This window comes from Camelus dromedarius, chromosome X (assembly GCF_036321535.1).
Source record: "Camelus dromedarius isolate mCamDro1 chromosome X, mCamDro1.pat, whole genome shotgun sequence".
Lineage (NCBI taxonomy): Eukaryota > Metazoa > Chordata > Mammalia > Artiodactyla > Camelidae > Camelus > Camelus dromedarius.
The window spans coordinates 34,250,069-34,271,039 of record NC_087472.1 but is presented as its reverse complement, the minus strand read 5'-3'; the positions used below and the strand labels follow the sequence as shown (position 1 = coordinate 34,271,039).

The 20,971-nt window shown below is 48.8% G+C and overlaps 1 protein-coding gene across 6 annotated transcripts in view; it reads right to left on the bottom strand.

Annotated features, from left to right (window-relative positions):
- Nucleotides 1-10,054: 10,054 nt before the first annotated feature.
- Nucleotides 10,055-20,971, bottom strand: part of FRMPD3 (FERM and PDZ domain containing 3) — a 121,017-nt gene continuing 110,100 nt past the window's right edge. For all 6 annotated transcript variants that reach the window (XM_064482906.1, XM_064482907.1, XM_064482910.1 and 3 more), the window contains 2 exons: nucleotides 15,521-16,342; nucleotides 10,055-13,958 (listed from right to left, as the gene is read on the bottom strand). In XM_064482906.1, the coding sequence (XP_064338976.1) occupies nucleotides 10,954-13,958; nucleotides 15,521-16,342 (3,827 nt within the window). In that variant the 3' untranslated portion in view covers nucleotides 10,055-10,953. The remainder of the gene's footprint in view (nucleotides 13,959-15,520; nucleotides 16,343-20,971) is intronic.

Here is a 20,971-nt window from a genome sequence, read left to right as displayed (position 1 = left end):
AAGCAAAGGTAAAGAAGTAGAGCGAGATTTTGAGGAAAGGGAAGTAGTTTCCTTTGGCTGGAGTACCAAGAACCACTGTTGAGATTTTATTCTGCAGGTGATGGGAAGCCATCAACTATTCTGGAGTAAGGAAATGACATGATCATAATTGTGCTTCTGGTAAAATTATCTGTGTGGGTTAATAATAAGGGAGAGATTAGAAGCAGACAAACCAGGTTGGGAGGGTAAGTTAGTAATGTCCTTAATTGGGCCAGTAGCTACAGGGTTTAAAAAGAGGGATGGAAGAGACATTTTTTGTGAATTTCAACCTTTTGGAAATCATGGACCCCTCTGAGAATTTCATGAACGCTAGGGATCTACCCTTCAGATTAATAATCAAAGAACCTTGGACTCCTTAGATTAAAACTAATAATTCCATTAGGGCAAAAACCAAGTAATCTAATCAGCAAATTCCAGAAGGTAAATGTGTGTGGGAAAAAATGCTGTTATCTTTGTTGCTTCCTTCTCTCTCTAGAAAGGTAAGCAATGTTAGGGCATAGGGGAGGGGCTTCTTAGTCAATATCTAAGGTAAGGTAGTCCTGAGGAGAAAGTTGATTTGTTTATTTATTTTTGTTATTAAAAAAATTTTTTAGAACATTTGTGTCATTTTTTCATACAATTTATTTTATTTTATTTATATATTTATTTATTTGGTGGGAGGCAATCAGGTTTATTTATTTATTTAAAATTTTTATTTCTTATTGAAGTGTAATAGATTTACAAGTTTAGTTTCAGTTGTACAGTGAAGCAATTTAGTTACACATATATATACATGTATTTTTTTCAGATTCTTTTCCATTATAGCTTATTACAAGAAACTGAATTGTGCTATACAGTAGGTCCTTGTTGTTTATCTATTTTATATATAGTCATGTATATCTGTTAATCCAAAACTCCTAATTTATCCTCCCCCTTTATTTTTGATGGAAGTACTGGGGATTGAACCCAGGACCTTGTGCATGCTAAGCATGCACTCTACCACTGAGCTATACCCTCCCCACCCCACCCAGAGAAAGTTTAAAGGGAACTTGAATTACAGTCATTTAGAAAAAAATGTCCTCAGACCTTTAGGGATGGTGAATATGGACAAATTAGGCCATCAGAATAGGAACAATGTGTGTGGCATAAGGATCCTAAGATGTGAGGTTTTGAAAAGGGCGTGCTGAGTTATATGTAAATAGTGATGGGTTCTGTAAGTTTGATATTATTCAAAATAAATGTGCTGAGATCCTTCTACATGCCAGGGCCTCTGGAGGGTGGGCTTATAGAGAATGAACAGTGCACAATCTTTTCTCCCTAGCAGGCAAGACAGATACTTATAGAAATAAGGTTAAGTATGGGGGTGCGTGAGAAACAATAAAAAAAATCGGAAGAGTCTTGCAGGAAATGGGCCTTTCACAACCAAGGATGGCAACCTTGAGAAGAGATTTATCAAAGGCCCTGGGGCAGGCAAATGCACTTGTAGGGTGGGATTAGGTAAGGTGAAGGGAGAGGAGATGTGTTGAGACCTCAGGTAAGAAAGGTAGCTAGAAGCCTGATGGCCAACTTTATGTATCAACTTGTCTAGGCTGTGGTCCCAGTTAATGAATCAAACACTAATCTGGGGGTTGCTGTAGATGTGATTAACTTTCATAACGGTGATCTTTAAGTAGAGGAGATTTTTGTAGACAATTTGAGTGGGTATGATTCAATCAGTCTTAAGAGCAGAACTGAAGTTTCCCTGAGGAAAAAGGAATTCCATGAGTGGAATCCCAGCCTGTCCTTCCTGCTGGCCTGCCCGCAGATTTCAGACTTGACTAGCCAGCCCCACAACGGTGTAAGCCAATTCCTTCCAAGAAACCCCTTAATATACACCTCCTCCTGGATCTGTTTCTCTGATTGACCCTGACCTATACAAAACCAGTTTGTGGAGGGGTTTGGATGCCAGTTTCAGGGTGCTGAGAGTAAAAGCCTGGAGTCCTGATTCCTGAGCTGGAGAGAAAGGGAGGGTGAAGAGCACAAATTATTTTGTTCTAGAAAAAGCTGAGGAATGCCCTCTTGCCCATATTTCATATTTCCAACTAACTCCAAAGCTCAAGGCCACTGGGAGAATTTTGTAAGCACCCTCCTCATTGGGAGGGCCCCCTCCCTTGCCTTTTCTCCCCCTCGCTCTTAGGGCAGGTCTGCTTTTGCCTCCCTCTGAGATTCCAGGCATTGGAGGAGAGTCTAAATTCACCATTTGTTCAGTCATTTCTTCTGCAGGTGTTTCTTGGGCAGCAACTATAGGCAAAATACAGTGCTCAGTCTTTGGAAAACAGAAATGGATAAAACGTGGCCTTTTCCTCAAGAAGCTTTATAGATTTGTAAATGACTACTTTAACAGCAGACAGAGAGAAAGAAGTCCTGGTTCTTTCCTCCTACCGCTGCAGGACTAGGAGGAGCTGCAGCAAAATCTTCCTTTTCTGGGCCTGCCAATCCCAGGGCACCTGGCTCCTTCTAGCATCAGCTTTAACTAGCTGGACTTCCTTGTCATCTTCAAGCAACCTTCCCTACTCCTGGGTATTTGCATTTCTTTCAAGATATTTTCTCTTTTCTATCTCCTGCCTATGTTCTGATTTTTCTCTCTCGAGGCCACTGTGACCTGTTATTGTTCAAGTCCTCACCTTCACATTTTCAGCCAACTCCTGATTCAGTGCCAAAGTAATGGTAGGTGGGTGTCTCTCTTTTGTTAAGCATACCAGAGGGCTTTCAAAGGCCACTACAAAGAGCATCACATCTGTAGAGACAGACAAATGTGCTACAGCCCACGCTGAGCACACAGGTTCTCAGGAACTGGCCTTTCCATTGGGCCCTGAACTCCCCAACTCATGTTCTCTGTTTCCAGTGAGCACACAAGCTATTTGAGGCCAGAGATCATGTATCTCCCACAGGCCCTAGCACAGACCTTCAGAGTGGATGCATTTTAAATATTTAAAGATTTGAATAGAAAATCTGGATCGATGCTGAAGAGATGTTAGGAGATGAGTATTCATGGCTTTTCAAAAGGATTCACTTTAGGAGTCCTTTGAAAGAGCAAAGGGCATAAATGTAAATCATGGTTTTATTAACGAAAGTTGATCTTGAAACAAGTCCTGCTCCAGAAGAGTTACCTCATAAAGCAAAGTTTGCTGTTTTACCTTAGGGAGGATTTGTCTGGACCCTTTAGATGCATTTCCCTCTCCCAGGGTTCCTGTGAGTTGATTTCCTGTGAATGTAGGCTTTACTGTACAAGGTCAGTATCCCAAGGAGCTAGAATCACCTGGGGATTTAAGAGATGGGAGATTTTAGCCCCCCTCGACAGAAGGGGATTAGATGAGAGCAGTAGGGCCAAGTAGGCTCTGTGGTTTGTTCTGGTGTTTAATGAGTTGGGACGTACTCCCAGTTTAATTACTGACCCAGAGAATGTTTAGTGATGCTAGAAGTACTTGCCCTTGTCTAAAAAAATGCTTAATGAAAGACTGTAGAGAAAACGTGCTTTTTAAAAAAAGCTAATAGGCCCTCTAGTTCAATCCATTCCTTTTATATAACAAGAAACTGATACTCAGAGAGGGGAAGTGAATGCCCAAGGTCACACAGCGAGTTCTTGGAAGAGCTGCAAGTAGAACCCAAATCTCCGGGCTCCTGGTGCCGGGCACTTGCTTGCAGCTCCACTACAGAGCCAAGCTGGCCTGGGCTCAGGGCTGCAGAAACAGCAAGTCAGATCAAAGCCTCTTCCATTGGTCAGTCAGCAGAGGGGAAATCTGTCCGTTTTCCACTTGGTTCTTTGATTTTTTTCCAGGTCCCTGGAGGCATTGTACATTCCTGATGTGCCAGGTTAGGGAAGGGGCAGGAATGCTTCTGCTTGCCTTGCTTTCCTACCAATTCCCCTGCCCTCGGTGGCCAAGAGTCATGCCACTGCCATGTAGCATTTTTTCCCCTTTCTGCGTAAAAATCATACTAGGAACCAGGAATTGTAGTTACTTCCAAGAAACTGCAAATAGCTTGCCCATACTGCAGATTTATCCTCAAATGTATACAAGGTAGGGAGGGACAGATGGGCTTCTAAGTTTACAAGTGGACAGGCTGAGAGATTGAGGGATTAAGGTTCTAGAGAAGGCAGAGAGAGCACTGTTTACCTCAGTGGCTTGGACTCTCCCCACTGGCATAGTCCCATAATGGAGAGAAGGGATTTCCGACAGCCACATTAGCAAGGTCACACGACATGCATACCAATTAAAATATCAGATTCATTGCATCCCGTATTGGCTATGACTATATTTAACTTTGTGGAAAGCCCTGAGGTGCAGCACAAATTGCTTTATTTGTTAATCAGATGGCTCAAAACCAAACATATGCGCATAATACCAGTTTTTGCTTGGGGAGAGGAAGAGGAAGAAGAGGTCACTTTGAAGGGAGGGCAGGCCTAGAGGATTATTGCCATGTAAGGCATTGAGAAGCCAGAGGAGTGCTTGAGGTCCAGGATATCCTGGTGAGAATGGGGTAGGGAGGAAACCCAGCATGGGAACCGAAGCCAACTTTGCCTTCTCAGCCCTCCTGCCATAATCCTGGGAGCTAAGCTGCCCCCCACCCCCTTGGGTCTTTGAAAATCATTTCTCCTGCTGCCCCTGGCACGCTGCCATGGGTTGGCAAACTGCTAGGGTGGGAGTGGGATGCATGGGAACTAAACACCGGGCACAGTAGATGTCACTGGGAAACTGGCTAAGAGTGCGGAGTTGGAAGTCATTTCCTATGAGCTCAGCCTGAATGTTGAAGAAAAATGAGATGTTCGAGCCTCCATCAATTATAGCTGCTTCTAGTGAGGAGGCTAAGAATGAAGAGAGGAGAGGAGGCTTTCAGGGAAACGAGCCAGGGAATTGGTCCAAGGCCAAGAAGAGCCTTAGGGCTGCCTGACTGTGTCCACCCCAAGATGGGGCTCTCCACTGAGGGAGCGGGCAGCCTTCCCAATTTCAAAAGAAAGGCCCAAGAGGGAGGAGGCCTCACATATGCCTTTTAGAAGGGGAGATGGTTTTGACTGAAAATAATGGTTATTTGAAAGAAACAGGCATCCAATTTTCTAGTGCCAGGCTCTTGGTGCAAGCTTAATTAGTTTCTGTGGACCAGCTGCGAGTGGGGCAGTTCGATTTGCACTTGTTAAGCTCGTACAACTAAGATTCAGGATTTTTATAGCTGTTTTTTTAGCACCACCTCATTAATCCTCTGAGCCGCAGAGGGAGGCGGAAGACTCAGTCATCTTCATTTTAGAGAAGAGACCCGAAGAGGTGAAATGACTTGTACCCCATCATGTGGCAAATCAGCGGCTGGGCTGAAAATAGAACCGAGTCCTGATTTTGGGGGGAACTGCTCACCTTAGCCCACACGGCCGCCTTGCTTTGCTTGCTCATTGTGGATGCAGAAATCTCCAGCTTGCACAGATTCTGGCTCCCTTCAGTCTCTGCCCGGGGCCGACCCTGTGCTAAGGTGTGTAAAAGGCAATACTGGGGCCGGGAAGAAGGCTTGGATAAAGCTGCCCCATCTCCTCCTGGTGTTCCTTCCTGGCACCCTGTCAGGCCAGGTCTATTATCCCCGAATGAGTGCCTGACCCCAACCTGTGCCCGGACCCATGGAAACAGGCCAGTCCTAGATGTCCTCCCATTGGGGCCCACACCACCAGTTAGTTCATCTGATGGGCCCTGAGCACATTCAACATTTCCAGCAAAGCTTGTCTAGGGTAGAGAAGAGTGAACCTGGATGCTGGGAAGGTGGGCATGGGAATGAAGCCAGAATTATCAGGCCCAAGTCTCAAGTGTCTTTGAAATGATTTGTTTTTTTACAGGGTGTGCAACTTCTGCATTCCTCCCTATGATATTTTTACATAAACACATTTAAGATGATCACTCGTGTGATCTTTGACTCTCAAATCTTTCAGCAAAGTGCAAATGCATAGGAGGATGGATCACAACCTGGAAGACTCAGACACCAGTTTCAATGATGGCTTTTTGGACATAACCCTTCCACCCACTAATTTTCATGTGGAGGTACCACTCCATCCCCTTGTTCCTAGAGGCATGTGGCACTAGGGCAGCCTGGTAAAGAGAGATGGGGCAGGGGACAGGTGAGTTTGAGATATCCCACACCTCACATCCCACTGTTATCAATGACCAGTTACCCACATGCTGCCTGTACCCCGAGCAGCCCTCTTCTGACAAGTGTGGCTGAGTCCACACCTCTGCTTTCAGGAAAGGGTTTCCAAGGTGGCACTGGGCCGAGCACTGCAGGGTAGCAGGTGAAAGGCTGTGCTGGGTTTGGAAACTGACTGGTTTACTGCTTACCAGCTGTGTGACCTCAGGATAGTGACTTTACCTCTCTGGGCTTCAGTTTTCTCCTAAGACAAGTGGATAAGCTCATAGTATCTCAAAGGGCTATTAGGAAGATTAAATGAGATCATGCACGTAAAGTACTTAGCATGGTGCCTGGCATATGCTAAGTGCTCATACACAGTCGTTGGTGCACAGTTAAAAGCAAGGATCGAGTTTTCTGTGTTGTGGAAAGCTCCCAACACACTACAAATGCATATTCTTTTCGGCTGAAGCCATGAACATAAGAATGAGGAGTCAACACACAGAGGGAAGGATGGACATCACAGACAGGAGGGCAGGGAAGCTAAAACTGAGTTCATCGTTAAGCAGTATGTCCAGAACCGGCAGCTGGAAAGGTCAGCGAGGGTACCAGAGGATGTCCCTATGATGCTGGGAGCGTGGCAGCATCTGGGGACTTGGTGTGTGAGTGTGTGGCCATGGGTGGGAAGCATTTGTTAGAAATCTGAAGTGAAACAAGCAGTCCTGTACCTGTGAGAAGGCAGGTCTCCACAATTCTCACCTCAGGTACCTTCCAGCAGGTCAGGGCTTTGAAACCAAGGAATCCTTCCCCTGCCCTGGAATTCAGGACATTTTGCCTGGGCCTGAGACTGAACTCTCAGAGGTCATTTCCTGCCACTCCATGGAGGACCTCCTCTTTGCTCCAGACACACCGACAGTTTACTTCTAGCCCGCAGAATGGGGCACGAGATGGAGTTATTACTCCCATCCTACTGGCTATTTGGAGGAATTTGATCCTAAGATATAAATTCATGCCCCGCCCCCAGTGCTGGTAGCTGATCCTCCCCTGCCCTTTTGGCAGGAAAAGTTTTGGTTGGAGCAGGTCCTTTCAGTTCATTGCTGATGAAATTGCCTGTTATCTACAGGGCCTTGACAACAGCTTGGAAAAGAAAATGTGACTGTGCCAGCACCACAGGCATCCTGGGCCCACATCAATAGTCTTTTCCCTTTAATTGACAGAAGTCAGAAGGGCAAGAGTCAGGCTCTGGGGACTCGTGTTAGGTGCCAGGTGGCTGGAGAGCATCAGCTTCAGGCTCCGACTCAGGCCGAAGATGGTGAGGATGCTGGTGGGAAGATGGCCTCCTTCAGGGCTCAGAGGTACTGTGGAGAATTGCCCCAGGGCCACAGAAGTGGAGCCCACTGGTCACCTCAGGAGAGTTGGTAAAGATTTGGAAAGTAGTTGGTGAAACTCAGCTGAGTCTGTGGGACACTGGATGCTGGACCTGACTCCTCTTTGATAGGAGGATGCCAGGCTGCCTGGCCTTGTCCAACTGCACTGACCTGGATTAGCCATCCCCAGATGAGAAAGGGTCCTTTTTCACGAAGAACAGAGGTCTCAGAGGAAGCTCTTATAGCAGTGGTTGCATTCAACAAATATTTATCGAAGACCTCCTATGTGTCGGGCGCTGTGTGGGTGGATACCCAGAGCATAGAACCGAGTAAGAATGCTTTCTGACTATGGAGTGCAGGAGCCCAAATTTCTGGGCTGTCCAGTCAGGTCATTTTGAGTGGTGGCAGGCCTCACTTCACACTGGCACTGACTTTCAGAGTCCTAACCCTGATGTTGTGGGACAGTATCCCTGATGGGCAGCTCCCCAAAGAACTCTGCCACCAGGGCTAGGCCTGTCACCCCTGGTGGCCTCCCGCATGCAGAGCCACCCAGCCCAACTATGCTGTCTCTGGCTCCTCCTCTGTACTTGGCTTCCAAACCGCTTTAGCCACAGCCTTTGCAAACATGAGAAAAAGCATCTGTGCCCAAGCTTTGGGAGGAAGTGACTCATCAGGGCTACTGTACACGGCTGTGTCATTAGTGCCTCAGGCCAACGAAGCAAGTGGGGCTGAAATTACCAAGCCACGTGCACACAGGGCTAGCATCATCCAGAGGACTGGGTTTTTTTGTTTTTTTCTAATTCATCATGGTGGGTGGGTGTAGCAGGGAGAACTTTTTCTAGTTGGCACAAAGGCATCTCATAGGCTAGTGGGGATCTGTGATTACTGGAAGGAAACAGAACAGGAGAAACAGAATCATTGCTCACCACTAGGTAACTCTCTGAAAAGCCAGAGAAGTCAGCCCTGCTTAGGGTCCTGCTGCTTCTATTTTATGGAAACGTCCTCCTCCCCTCAAGAAATTGCCAGAGGACACCATAAGGGACTGGGCAGCCTAAGCCACAAGGCAGGCAGGCTATGTTCTGAGGTGACCGGGCATGTTTCAGAGGGAGAGGCCCCATTTCCCAGCCACAACTTGAAAGCTGAACTAAATCCTTATCTCCTAACTCCCAGACAGTCTGGGGCACTAGACACAGAGCACATTGTGTTTTGCCCCACCCCATACCACCCCATACCACCCCCAGCCCCCAGCTCTGAGGTCACAGCCATGGTGCAGGTGAGCCAAAGGCCCCAGGGTCAAGAGAAAGGAGTAGATAGTATCCAACTCCGTGGCCAACAGGAGACTTCTAAGAGGGGAAAAGGGGGGGTGGGAAGAGCAGGGTCCTCAGTTTCCCTCAACCACCAGGGCCCAGGTAGATGGGCACAGAGGCCCAGGGGGAGCACACAAAGGGCCGCTGGCAACCAAACATTCAAGGACACAAGGACACCCACAAAGTGGCACCATGAAGACTTATTGGGATAGTAAGATGAATAGATTTAATCATTCTTGTCGGAAAAACAAGACATAAATTAGTATATATATAGAATTTATATATTTTATGTAGTATATATACTATATACAGACAATAGAAAATGTGTCCTCTCCATGAGGCTGAGGGAGAGGTGAAGGATGGCGGTGGAATGAATGACACAGGCGGGGTCTGAGTGGGGAAGGGGCAGGATCAGGAAGCTGGGAGAAGAGGAAGACCACGTCAGCACGCGGGCGGGCTGCCAGTGGTCTCGGGCACAAAGGTTCCCCACTGGCTGCATCTCTGGTCCATTAAACAACTTGGTCCTGTGGGACTGGGGGGGGGGTGTGGGCTGGCTTCTGCAGAAGAAGCTCCCCCAATCCTTGCCGGGAGGAATTGCCACTCAGGGGGATCTTTTTTGCACTTGGGGGTTCCAAGGATGGATGGGGTGGGGTGGCTTAAGCACAGTGTATATCTTTATAAAACTCACATAAGAATGGGAGGTTTCACACGGGCCTCTCACGGAATGATGAAAGAGAGGCAGACACAGGGCATGAGCATGTGGGAAACAGGGAGGTATGGAGAGGTGGACGACAAGCAATCTATACAGAAGAAGCATTGGCTTTCTTTGTTCCCTACAATGGGACGATTAGTAGGGACTCCGTGTCTTCACTCCCAGGAAGGTTGTAGGGTGGGGGGCGGTGACGGCAGCAGATGTGTGTCAAGGAGGATGCTAAACAGTGTGAATTCCCTTCCAGAAGACTCCAGGGGGTGGGGGAGGAGAGAGAGAGAGAGAGAGAGAGAGAGAGAGAGAGAGAGAGAGAGAGAGAGAGAGAGGTGCAGGACCGCACCGGGTAAGGCGCTCAGCTTCTTTTCTTAGAGAGACAAATCCACAGGGTCAATACACAGCCAAAAGCATATACTCAGGATTAACATATCACGCTAGCTTCCAGAAGTTTAAGATATAGTCATCAACACCCCCCACCCCCGACCCCCTTCCCCCCACCCCCCCACCCCCCACCCCCAATCTGTAGCTAAGTCGTACTCCTAAGGACAGTCTGTCTGGTAGAGATGTTGAGAGGAGCCTCTCACCAGCAACAACAGCCCCTGCGCTGAGCTGGGCTGGGCCAGGCGGGCTCCGAGGCCTGCACTGGGTCTCCCCAGGGCAGACGTGTTCACCAGGTACCTTACCCAGAACTTGTGGGGTGACCTCAGATGCTTGCTCCCTAGTGGACTGAGCTGCCCTGCCCGTCAGTGAGGGGCAGGGCACTTTGGGGATGGGATGGCTGGTGTGGAGCTACTGGGCCTGGGGGCGAGCACGCCTGAGGCTGCCAGCCTGTCAGGGTGGCTGCAAACAGCCCTGTGTGGCTGTTTTCTGCAGACCTACCACCTGGGCATGGGCCCTCTGCGGTGGCTCCTGCCGAGTGAGTATGAGCCCAGGGTGGGCGGGCACATCTCCGCTGAGTGCTCTCTCCCGCCTCTGCTCGCTTGGCGCCCTGGCCTGCAACTACTGCCACTGCTCCTGGGAGGGGAACAGATGCCAGGAGGAACTCAAGGCCCACAGGCCTCCTGCTTCAGGCCTGTCTCGCTCCCACCCCCAAACTGGAGCAGGAAGTGAGCCTGATGGCACGTCTCAGCCCTAGAGAAGAGAGAAAATATACCTCTGTAGCAGACGTAGTGATGGGGGGGGGCCCTTGGCCCTCACAGTGACGCCCAGAGGCCAGGGAAGGGGTGATGATACTCAGGGTGGCAGCTGCCTGGAGCCCTCAGGGACAGCCTCAATCCAGGGAGTTGTCACTCCCCAGAGGCTGAAGGCTTTGGGACCCTGACTGGCCCAGCAGAACACACACTCACCACAAGATGCAAAGACCACGAAGCTCAAACCTGGGGCCGTGGTTGGGGAAGGGGGACAGGCCTGGGCTGATGCCCTACTTAATAAGGGTTTTTAAGGAGCGGGTGAATGTGCTCATAACAGTCGCTGAAGTCGGGGAGCCTGGTGGGTGCCCTGCAGCTGCCCCCACAGCAGCTGCCGCCTGCTGTTGCTGCTGCTGCTGCTGCTGCTGCTGCTGCTGCTGGTTAAGGTTCCGGGCGGTGGACTCCTCAGCTGCGCGCAGCAGGAAGGTGTAGTTCCTCACCACCTCTTCCACCTTGGCCAGCAGCTCTTGGCGCTGGGCCTCGGAGCGCACGATGAACACCAGCCGCACGAAGGTCTCAATGAGGCTGCTCAGCACCTGGAAGCTGCCCGTGATGGCTGCCAGCATGTGAGTTGGGCTCTTGTCCACATTGGCCACTCGACGGCAGGAGGCCCGGAGCTCCTTGAACTTGAGAGCCAGCTCGAGTTTGTACTCGGAGATCTGGGAGACGTAGGGCTTGGGGGCGCGGGCCTCAGGGCTGGCCACGCACTGCCGCAGGACTGTCAGCAGCTCGTTGGTGTCCAGCCGGGCAGCCAGGAAGCCATCAGGCAGGCCATAGGCGTGGGCCCGCAGGGCATTGATCTTGGCCAGGCTCCCCTCAAAGGTAGACACCCGCAGGTCAATCTCCTGGGTGCGGGAGGCCCCAGGGCTACTGCTGCTGCAGGTGGCGGCATCCAGCACCTGCAGGGTCCTGCTCACAACGGGCACCACCTGCTCGTCCAGCTTCATGCCGGGCAGGATCTTCATGGGGATGGAGTAGGAGAGCTCATCCTTGCCGTCACTGGCGTCATCTGCCATGTCGCACTTGCGGTAGTAGAAGCAGTAGCGGATGGAGCAGCACTTGCCACTCTCACTGTCCTCGTCCAGCTCTGCGGGCTTGCGGTACACCTCCTCTGGCAGTGAGAACACGGCCATCTGTCTGGGGCCTTTGGTCTCAGGGGCAACGTGGACGTAGGACGGGTCTCCCAGGGTCGGGGACTCCAGCGATTTGCTTTTGGGACCCACGCCTAGGGGGAGGCCTGCCTCTACCTCCTTGGCCTCCCTGGGCAGCATACCCAGGGGTGGGTGCGGGTAGACATCCGAGGTCAACGAGGCCCTGTCGCCCTGGTCCAGCTCACTGATGCTGTAGCGACGCATCAGTTTCCTGTAGTTGGGAGCCCCTAGACATTCGCCCCCGGAGGCACACGTGGTCAGGCACGAAACGCCGCTCTCAGGGTCTGATCGGCACTCTCGGGATTCCAGGCTGGTGGAGCGGATGCGCTGGACACTGGTGGGGCTGCCGAGGCTCAATCCCGGGCAGGTCTCAGGCTGCTTCTGGGTAGGGGGGATTCTGTCCCTTTCCCTTCCCCGGAGGCTGGGCACCGGCGTCTGGGGGGCCTGAGGTCGGCCTCCGCGGCACATGCGCTTGCAATCGCAGCTGCGCCTCTGCTCTCGGGACATGCCAGGCCCCTGCTGCACGGGGCTGCTGCGGAGCTGGCAGCTGCAGCGGCCTGGCGCTGGGGGTTGCAGGTACTCAGTGCCCGGCAGCTCCCCCTGGCTTGGTGGCTTGAGAAGTTCCTCGAGGAACTCTAGCTCATACTGCTTGACCTTCTGCAGCTGGGCCTGCCGCTCATCGGTCTCCTTCTTCTGGCGGGTTGGGAAGGTGGCAGAGAATAAATTGCGGAGCCGGAAAGGGCCTCGGGATGATTTGGGCTTGGTGGGGCCTTCAGAGGCCAAGTGGGCTCCATCCAGGGTCGTTTCAACCTTCCTGGAGGGCATGGTGCTCACCTGCCGGCTGGTGGCCTGAGGCCTCAGTGGGCTCTGGCCACGAGGCTGGCAGCTGGGGCTGTGGCCTCGGGACTGGCCGCTGGGGCTGGGGCCACGGGGCTGGCAGCTGGGGCTCTGCAGAATCATGGGGTAGCCAGCTCGGGGGACCAGACTGGTCTCTTCAAGCTTGCTGCTTTGGGGTGTGCTCTCCAGCTGTCCCTTCTCCCCCTGGCCGGAGATGGTGCCCGGCTTGTGCAGGGAAGGCTTAGCACCCTCGGGCCCACCCTTGCCTGCCATCTCCCCGCTCGCTTGCTTGTCCACTGACTCTCGACTCGTGTGCGAGAGATAGCTTTTGGGAGGGATGCTTTGAACAGGCAGCCTGTCCTCTTGGGAGGAGAGGTGCAGACTATCAGCTCGGCTGCCTGTGGGTGCTCTGGAGCTGGATGAGACCTCTGGGCTCAGCTGCTGCTGGGAATTTCGTGAGGTCTCCAGAGCACCAGGGCTCATTTTGAACTTAAGATTCTTATTGGCACTGCCGCCCAGCATGCTGACTTCTGGCCTCCCTACGCTGGCCTCCAGCCTTCTCTCCCCACTGCTGGGAGGGTTCCCCAAGGCCCCGCCAGGGGCAGGTAGACTCTTAGTGTGAACCACCTGCTGGAGGGCAGCCGAGATGATGGCTGGAGTCACGCTGCCCTTTGGGTCCAGGATGAGCTTCGGGCTCAACCTGACCTCCTTGGGCAGGCTCTCCCGTAGCTCAGAGACTTGTTCTTCACTGAGGGACGGTGTGGCTGCCCTCAGTGACATCTCTAGGCCTGCCCTGGTGTGGCCAGGCCCTTTGTCCTCAGGAACTGGGGACAGCAGGCTCAGATTCTTCTGCTCACTTAGCTGCGGGGACAGGGCTGGGTGCACTGTCAGGGCGTATGTTCGCTCGCGCTGTGCCTGGGCCTCTGTAGAGGGCAGCTTCCTCCGAGCGCCAGAGGGGCCAGGACTCTGGCTTGTGACGGCTGGCTGGAGGGACGAGTTGGGATCCGGGCGCCCGAGAGAGTAAGGGGCCGTGAGAACAGCCTGGGCTGCGCAGCTCTGGATCCGGAAGGGTAGGTCCTTGCGGGCCAGGAGGCTGTCCTTATTGAGGTGCTGGGCCAGGAAGTAAGTGGTGTTCTGGTGCTGCTTCATGGCCGACATCATCTCCGACATGTCCGTGAGCTCCGAAGAGTTGGTTTCATGGCCCGAGTCCAGCGACGATTCGGGGGTGATTGTGGCCAGCACAATCAGACCTGGAGGAACAGGGACAGGGCCTGCAGCACTTACTCAGGTCAAATCCTTTACAACCATATGTAGAGAGTCTATGGGGGTCAAGGCTAGTCAGCAGTAGTTCAAGCTGGGGAAAACCAGTCAGGCCTAGGGGTACTGCAAAGCTGATGGGGGGAGGAGGGGAAGAGAGGGGACAAAGAGGCAAGCTGGGAGGGGGGTTATGAAAGACTGGAATCCGAAAGAGGAACAAAAGAGGCATAGAGATGATCTGGGCAGTTTGATGGCAAATTAACATGCAAATCACATGCAAAACAACATGCTAATCATCACTATTTTTAGATTCAACAGCTAGGAAATTTTTGTTAATTGTCCTGAAGAGAGCTGGCAAAGAGAGCTCTCTCTCTCTCTGGCCCTCCTCATCTGGCCAGGCTGGCCTACAGTCGCCGCAGCTGAGGCCATTTAGCTGAACTTGGCCTCTCTCTGGCTACCCACATGGGCCTCTCGCCTGGGAGCAGCTAGTGTTTGGAGCTCCAGACTCTGAGCAAAGAGAAATACCAGGCCTGGGGGCCGAACACATGGGGGCTGCCCAACACCAAGGATGCTCTCACATACAGAAAAGGCAGGGCTTGGTACTCTCCCTGGTCAGCCAGGTTCCCGTTGACCCCAATCTCTTGACCCTCTCTGTCCACATTTGCCCTCGCCTCACATGAACCTTCTCGTACGCCTCATTCCTCCCTACTTCTTTTCTGTTGTTGTATCACTGGCCTCTTAGTTTGAAGGCATATGTGGAAGGAAGGATGTATGTGTGACTATGGGTGCGTGTCTGACACATGTGTTTGTCTACAAGAGGGACATATGTGGGTCTATAACAGGGACTAGTAAGCATGTTGTATGGTATGACCTCAAAATAATAATTAATCATAATCCCTACCACATACTGAGTCCTTACTCTGCACTAGGCAGCGTTTCTATGCTTTGCACGAACGATCTCATTTAATCTTCACAACCCTGTGTGATAGAACTATTGATCTCCAATTCATTTAAGAGGATAGAAGTGAGGCTCAGAGAGGGTTAAGTGCCTTGCCAAAGGGGACACTGAAAGTGGTGAAGAAGTCAGGACTCAAGTGTGTCTGACTGAGAGCCAACGCTTGTAGGCAGGATAAAGGCTCAGCCCTGAGCAGAGACGGCTCCTGGCTTCCCCGATCCCAGGACCCTAAATGGTTAGTTGGTTGTTTTGTTTTTCTTCCAGTCATATGCCTGCTGGATGTTCTCTGCCTGTCTTCTATATCTCTCATAATTTTACTCTGATCCTCCATTCTGGCATGGCTCTGTAGCTGTCATGACCCCATCCCTGGGGTCCATCTGCAAGACATTTCCAAAGACATGGAACGGTGAGAGCCAGAGCTGGAGTGGGGGCTGAGCAGCAGATCCCTCGACCCTATCTGACTTGCCTCTGGCCCATCCATTGCCCTGACACACTACGCTGACTTTCACCTCTGCTTAGTAGGAAGAAATGTCACCTGCTGGCCCTGCCTCGCCAGGAGAAGGAAGGAGGGGGCAAGAGGGAGGAGGAACGGGTGGTTACCTGCAGTCTGTGGGGGTGGGGGATGTGGTCCATCCTCTGAGGCTGCCAGGGCTTCCAGAGCCTGCAGAGTGGACACCAGGGCATCATCTAGCTCCTGGGCATGATCTCGGACTGTCCGGGTCTGCACGCTGTCAATCAATGTCACTGGAATCTCATCGTACAGAAGCCCACGCAGGTGGCGTCCTTGCTCCTGGCTCTGGACGGCCCGGCGCTTGGGGTCATCCTCATCAGAACTGTTGTCTCGGAAACCAGGAGGTGGGGCAGCAATGGCAGGCAACAGCGAAGTGCTCTCATCTTCCTCCTCTTCCTCCTCCTCACTGCCAGGGGGTGGGAGGGACATCAAGTCTACCATATTGTCCCGAGAGGAGCCGGGCCTCCCACTTTTGCGAGGGCCCCGCTGCTCCTGGAGTTTGGCTTTGCAAGAGTCACAGTAGAAATTCAGGGCTTCAGCCCCAAGAGAATTGTCCAAGGTGTAGGACCGGGCCCTGCTGGCGCAAGGCTCGTGGTCTAGGCTAGCTGCATCAAAGTCATCGGGAATCACATCGTAACCTTGGCCAGAGCTTTTGGATGTGGGGTCAGACTTGGTCCGGGGCCTGGTCTCCTCAAAGAATATTAAGTTCTCGTTGACATCTGTCCGGCTTTCCTGCTCCTTCCTTTGTTCCCGCATGTGGAGGTAGCAAAAGCTGACAAGCTCAGAGTCGGCAGGCGGAGGCGTGCAGCGGCTCGACTTCCTGGGGCTGGTGCCCACGCCGCCCACATAACTACTCTCCTTTTTCCCCAGGTGGCCCCCAGTGACAGGGCGGTGGGCGCTGTGCATGTAATCTAAACCCAGAAAGAGAATCAACAGATGAGCCCCGGTGCTGAGGACGGTGGCTGAGCTCCCTTGGCGTCTCAGGCCTGGGTCTCTGGTGCCCAGTTGGGTCGCAGGTACCGAGAGAGAGCATTACCTGGCTGCTAGAGGTTAGGGGAAGGGGCAGCTATGTTCTGCCAACCCCGAAAGCAGAGTGAGTAGAGTTGAATGGCCTGGGCTGCTAATAGCCCCGTCACCTCCGAAATGGGAAAAGGCATGGGGTGAGGTAGGGTGGGGGTGAACTCTTCCATGGCTATGCCTGGTCTGAGAGTCAGTTGTAAGCATACTTAAGGAGGTGAGATTTGTTTTATGTCCCCCTTGGAACTGTCCCTGACCCAAACCCCACCCTCTTCCGAGCCTGTCCGACCCCCAGGGCTCTGTTGCTCTGGGGTTGTGTTGGATCTCCTCCAGCAGAAGGAAATGAATCTGACAAGTTTCTCAGGCTTTAGTGGGAAAGTGTGAAACAAGCTAGGACAATCCCAAGAGTGTGCACTTCAAAGAGGACTGTTGATGGAGGGACCCTAAAAGAACAGAGCTCTACTAGTAGAATGCAGGGTGTCTGAATGTGTAAAGTGTATGAGAGATACGCTGGGACTTGCAAATGTGGGGGTGGGGAGGGGAGCATTCTTTCAATTGCTCAAATCACATTACTTCTCTGTGTTCCTATAGGGCCAGCCTGCCTGCTATACATATATGTAGCAAAATCTTCTAATCAACAGCTTTTAGTGATGGTAAGTGTGTACATCTGAGAATTATCCATAGCAAATGCCTTTTTTTCCCCTTCTTTTTTAATAAAAATCTTTAATGGAGGTACTGGGGATTGAACTCAGGACCTTGTGCATACTAAACATGTGCTTTACCACTGAGCTATACACCCTCCCTACCTAAATGCTTTCTTTCTGAAAGGCTTCTTTTAGTCTGTCTTGGGGGGGGCCCATTCCCATGTTATCTGTGAGAATATTCTCAGATAATACCAACTGCCTTTGCTTTCAGCAGACAGACAGATGGCAAGCAAGCACTAACTTAGGCTCAGGTCATCACACATTATCCCATTTAATCCTCACAACAGCCCAATGAGGTAGGTGCTATCATTAGCCCCAGTTTACAGAGAAAGAAACCGATCCACTTAGTTCTGTGACTTACCCAAGGTTACATGAGTTGTAAATGGCAGAGTGGATTTGAGCCCAGGTTGGAGGGACTACAAAGCCCATGTTTTTAACCATTACCCTATAGTTCATCATGGTGGTCAAGATACTGGGAAAAAACTTCCAAATGCCTTTCAAACTCCAAATTGACAGGATCAGTGTGTCAGTGTTGCTTTTCACTAGTTCTTATAGCCATCACAAAAGCATGGTGCTGTCACTTAACAATGGAGCCCTCAAAATACATGAAGTAAAAAATGACTGAATTGAAAGGAGAAACACATAATTCAACTGCAGTAGCTGGAGACTTCAATACCTTACTTTCATTAATGGTTATAACAACTAGGTAGAAGATCAACAAGAAGATAGAGGACCTGAACAACACCATAAACCAACTAACCCTAACAGAAATCTATACAATATGTCACCTGACAGCAGCGTATATACATTCTTCTTAAGTGCACCTGGAACATTCTCCAGGTTAGGTCATAAAGTAAACCTCTACAAATTTAAAAGGAATTAGACCATATAAAGTATGTTTTTTGAGCACAACAGAATTAAATCGGAAATCAGTAACAGAAGGAAATTTGGGAAATTCACATATATGTCAAAATTAAATAAAATGTTCTTAAGTAACCAATGGGTTAAAGATGAAATTGCAAGGGAAATTGGAAAATACTTTGATGTGAATGAAAATGAAGATACAGTATACTAAAATGTATGAGATCTAGCTAATGGAGGGTGTAGAGGGAAATTTATAAACACCTACATTTAAAAAGAAGAAAGATTTCACATCAATGACCTGACCTTCCACCTTATAAAACTTGAAAAAGAAGAGCAAACTAAACCCCAAACAAGCAGATTTAGGAAAGAAATAGTAAAGTATAGAGGATAGAAAAATAGAGAAAAAAAATCAATGAAACGAAAAGTTTTTTGAAAAGATCAGTAACACTAACAAACTTTAGCTGTACACACCAAGCAAAAAAGAGAGAAGATTAAAATGATTAAAATCAGGAATGAAAGAAGGGACATCACCACAGACTCTAGAGATATGGAGTCAATTATAAGGGGACTATTTTGAAGACTCTTATGCTAACAAATTAGATAAGATAAAATGGATAAATTCTTAGAAATACACAAATTACCAAAAATGACTCAAGAAGATAGAAAATCTGAATAGGCTAATAACATGAAGTTAAATTGAAATAGTAATTTAAAATCCCCTCTCACAGAGGGAAGGTATAGCTCACCTGGTAAAGCGTATGCTCAGCATGCATGAGGTCCTGGGTTCAATCCCAGGTACCTCCTCTAAAAATAAATAAGTAAATAAACCTAATTACCTCCCCCCACCAAAAATAAAATCCCCCCTCGCAACAATAAAGTCAGTCAGTCAGTCAGTCAGTCAGTCCAGGCCCAGATGGCTTCAATGGTGAATTTTGTCAAATGTTCAAAGAAGCATTTATACTAATTCTTCACAAACCCTTAAAAAAAAAAAAGAAGAGGAAAGGATACTTCTCATCTCATTTAATGAGGCCAGTATTACCTTGATACCAAACCAGATAAAGACATCATAAGAAAACTACAGACCAATAATATTTCTTATGAATTTCGATACAAAGTTCCTCAACAAAATACTAGCAATCTGAATCGAGCAACATATATCAAGAATTATACACTATGTGGGATTTATTGCAGGAATGCAAGGTTGATTTAACATCCCCAAATCAATTAATATAGTACACCACATTAATAGAATAGAGGACAAAAACCACATGATCATCTCAACAGACAGAAGAATCATTTAACAAAGTCCAACACCCTTTCATGATAAAACTCAACAAGTTAGAAATAAAAGAGAACTTCAACATTATAAAGGTTATCTATGAAAAACCAAAGCTAACATCATACTTGATAGTGAAAGACTGAAAGCTTTCCCCTAAAATCAGGAAAAAGTCCAGGCTTTTCATTTTCACTTCTATTCAACACTATACTTGGATTTCTAGCCAGAACAATTAGAGAGTAAAATGAAATACAGGCATCCAGATTGGAAAGGAAGAAGTAAAACTATCTCCATTTGTAGATGATGTGATCTTATATATAGAAAACCCCAAGGAAGCCACTAATAAGCTATTAGAACTAATAAACAAACTCAGCAAGGTTAGAGGATAAATATACGAAAATCAATTGTGTTTTATGCACTAGCAATAAACAATCTGATAATAAAATTAGGAAACAATTCTATTTACAATAGCATCAAAAAGAATAAAATACTTAAGTGTAAATTTAGTAAAAGAAGCACAAGACTTGTGTACTGGAGACTACAAAACATGTGTGAAAGAAACTGAAGAAGATTTAAATAAATGGAAGGACACTCTATGTTCATGGATTGGGAGACTTAGTATTGCTAAGATGGCAGTACTTCCTAAATTGGTGTATAGATTCAACACAGTCCCATCAGAACACAGCTGACTTTGTAGAAACTGACAGGCTAATTCAAAAATTCACATGGAATCACAAGAGACCCAGAATAACCAAGACAGTCTTAAAAAAGAGAACAAAGTAGGAGGACTCATACGTCCTGATTTCAAAACTTACTATGAAGCAATGGTAATCGAAACTGTGGTACTGGCATAAGGCTTAGGCATATCAGTCATATGGAATAGAACTGAGAGTCCAGAAATAAACCCTCTTTTATGGTCAAATAGCCCAGTTTAAAAATGGGCAATGGATTTGAATAGACATTTCACCAAAAAAATACACAAACTGCCAATAAGCACATGGAAAGATGCTCAGTATCACCAATCATTAGGGAAATGCAAATCAAAACTACAATGAGATACCATTTCACATCTGCCACAATAGATAAAATAAAAAAGATGAGTGATAACAAGTGTTGACAAGGATATGTTGAAATCGTAACCCTCTAACATTTCTGATGGGAATGTAAAATGGTGCAGTCACTTTGGAAAGCAGTATGGCAGTTTCTCAAAATTAAACATAGACCAACAATCCCACTCCTAGATACATACCCAAGAGGAATGGGAAAATATGTCTCCACAAAAACTTGTACCTCAGTGTTTATAACATCATTATTCGTAATAGACAAAAGGTGGAAACAACCCAAATGTCCACCAACCGATGAATGGATAAACAAAATGTGGTCTATCCATACAAAGGAATATTATTAGTCAATAAAAAGAAATGAAGTACTGATATGTGCTACAACATGGATGACCCTTGAAAACATTATGCTAAGTGAAAAAAGGAAGCCACAAAGACCATATATCGTATGATTCCGTTAATACAAAATGTCCAGCATGGGCAAGGCTATAGAGACAGAAAAGTCAGTTAGGGCTGGGTGGTGATTAGGAGGGGAATGGGGAATGAGTGCTAAAGGGTATAAAGTTTGTTTTAGGAGGGGTGAAAATGTTCTAAAATTAAGTTGTGGCAAGAATTGTA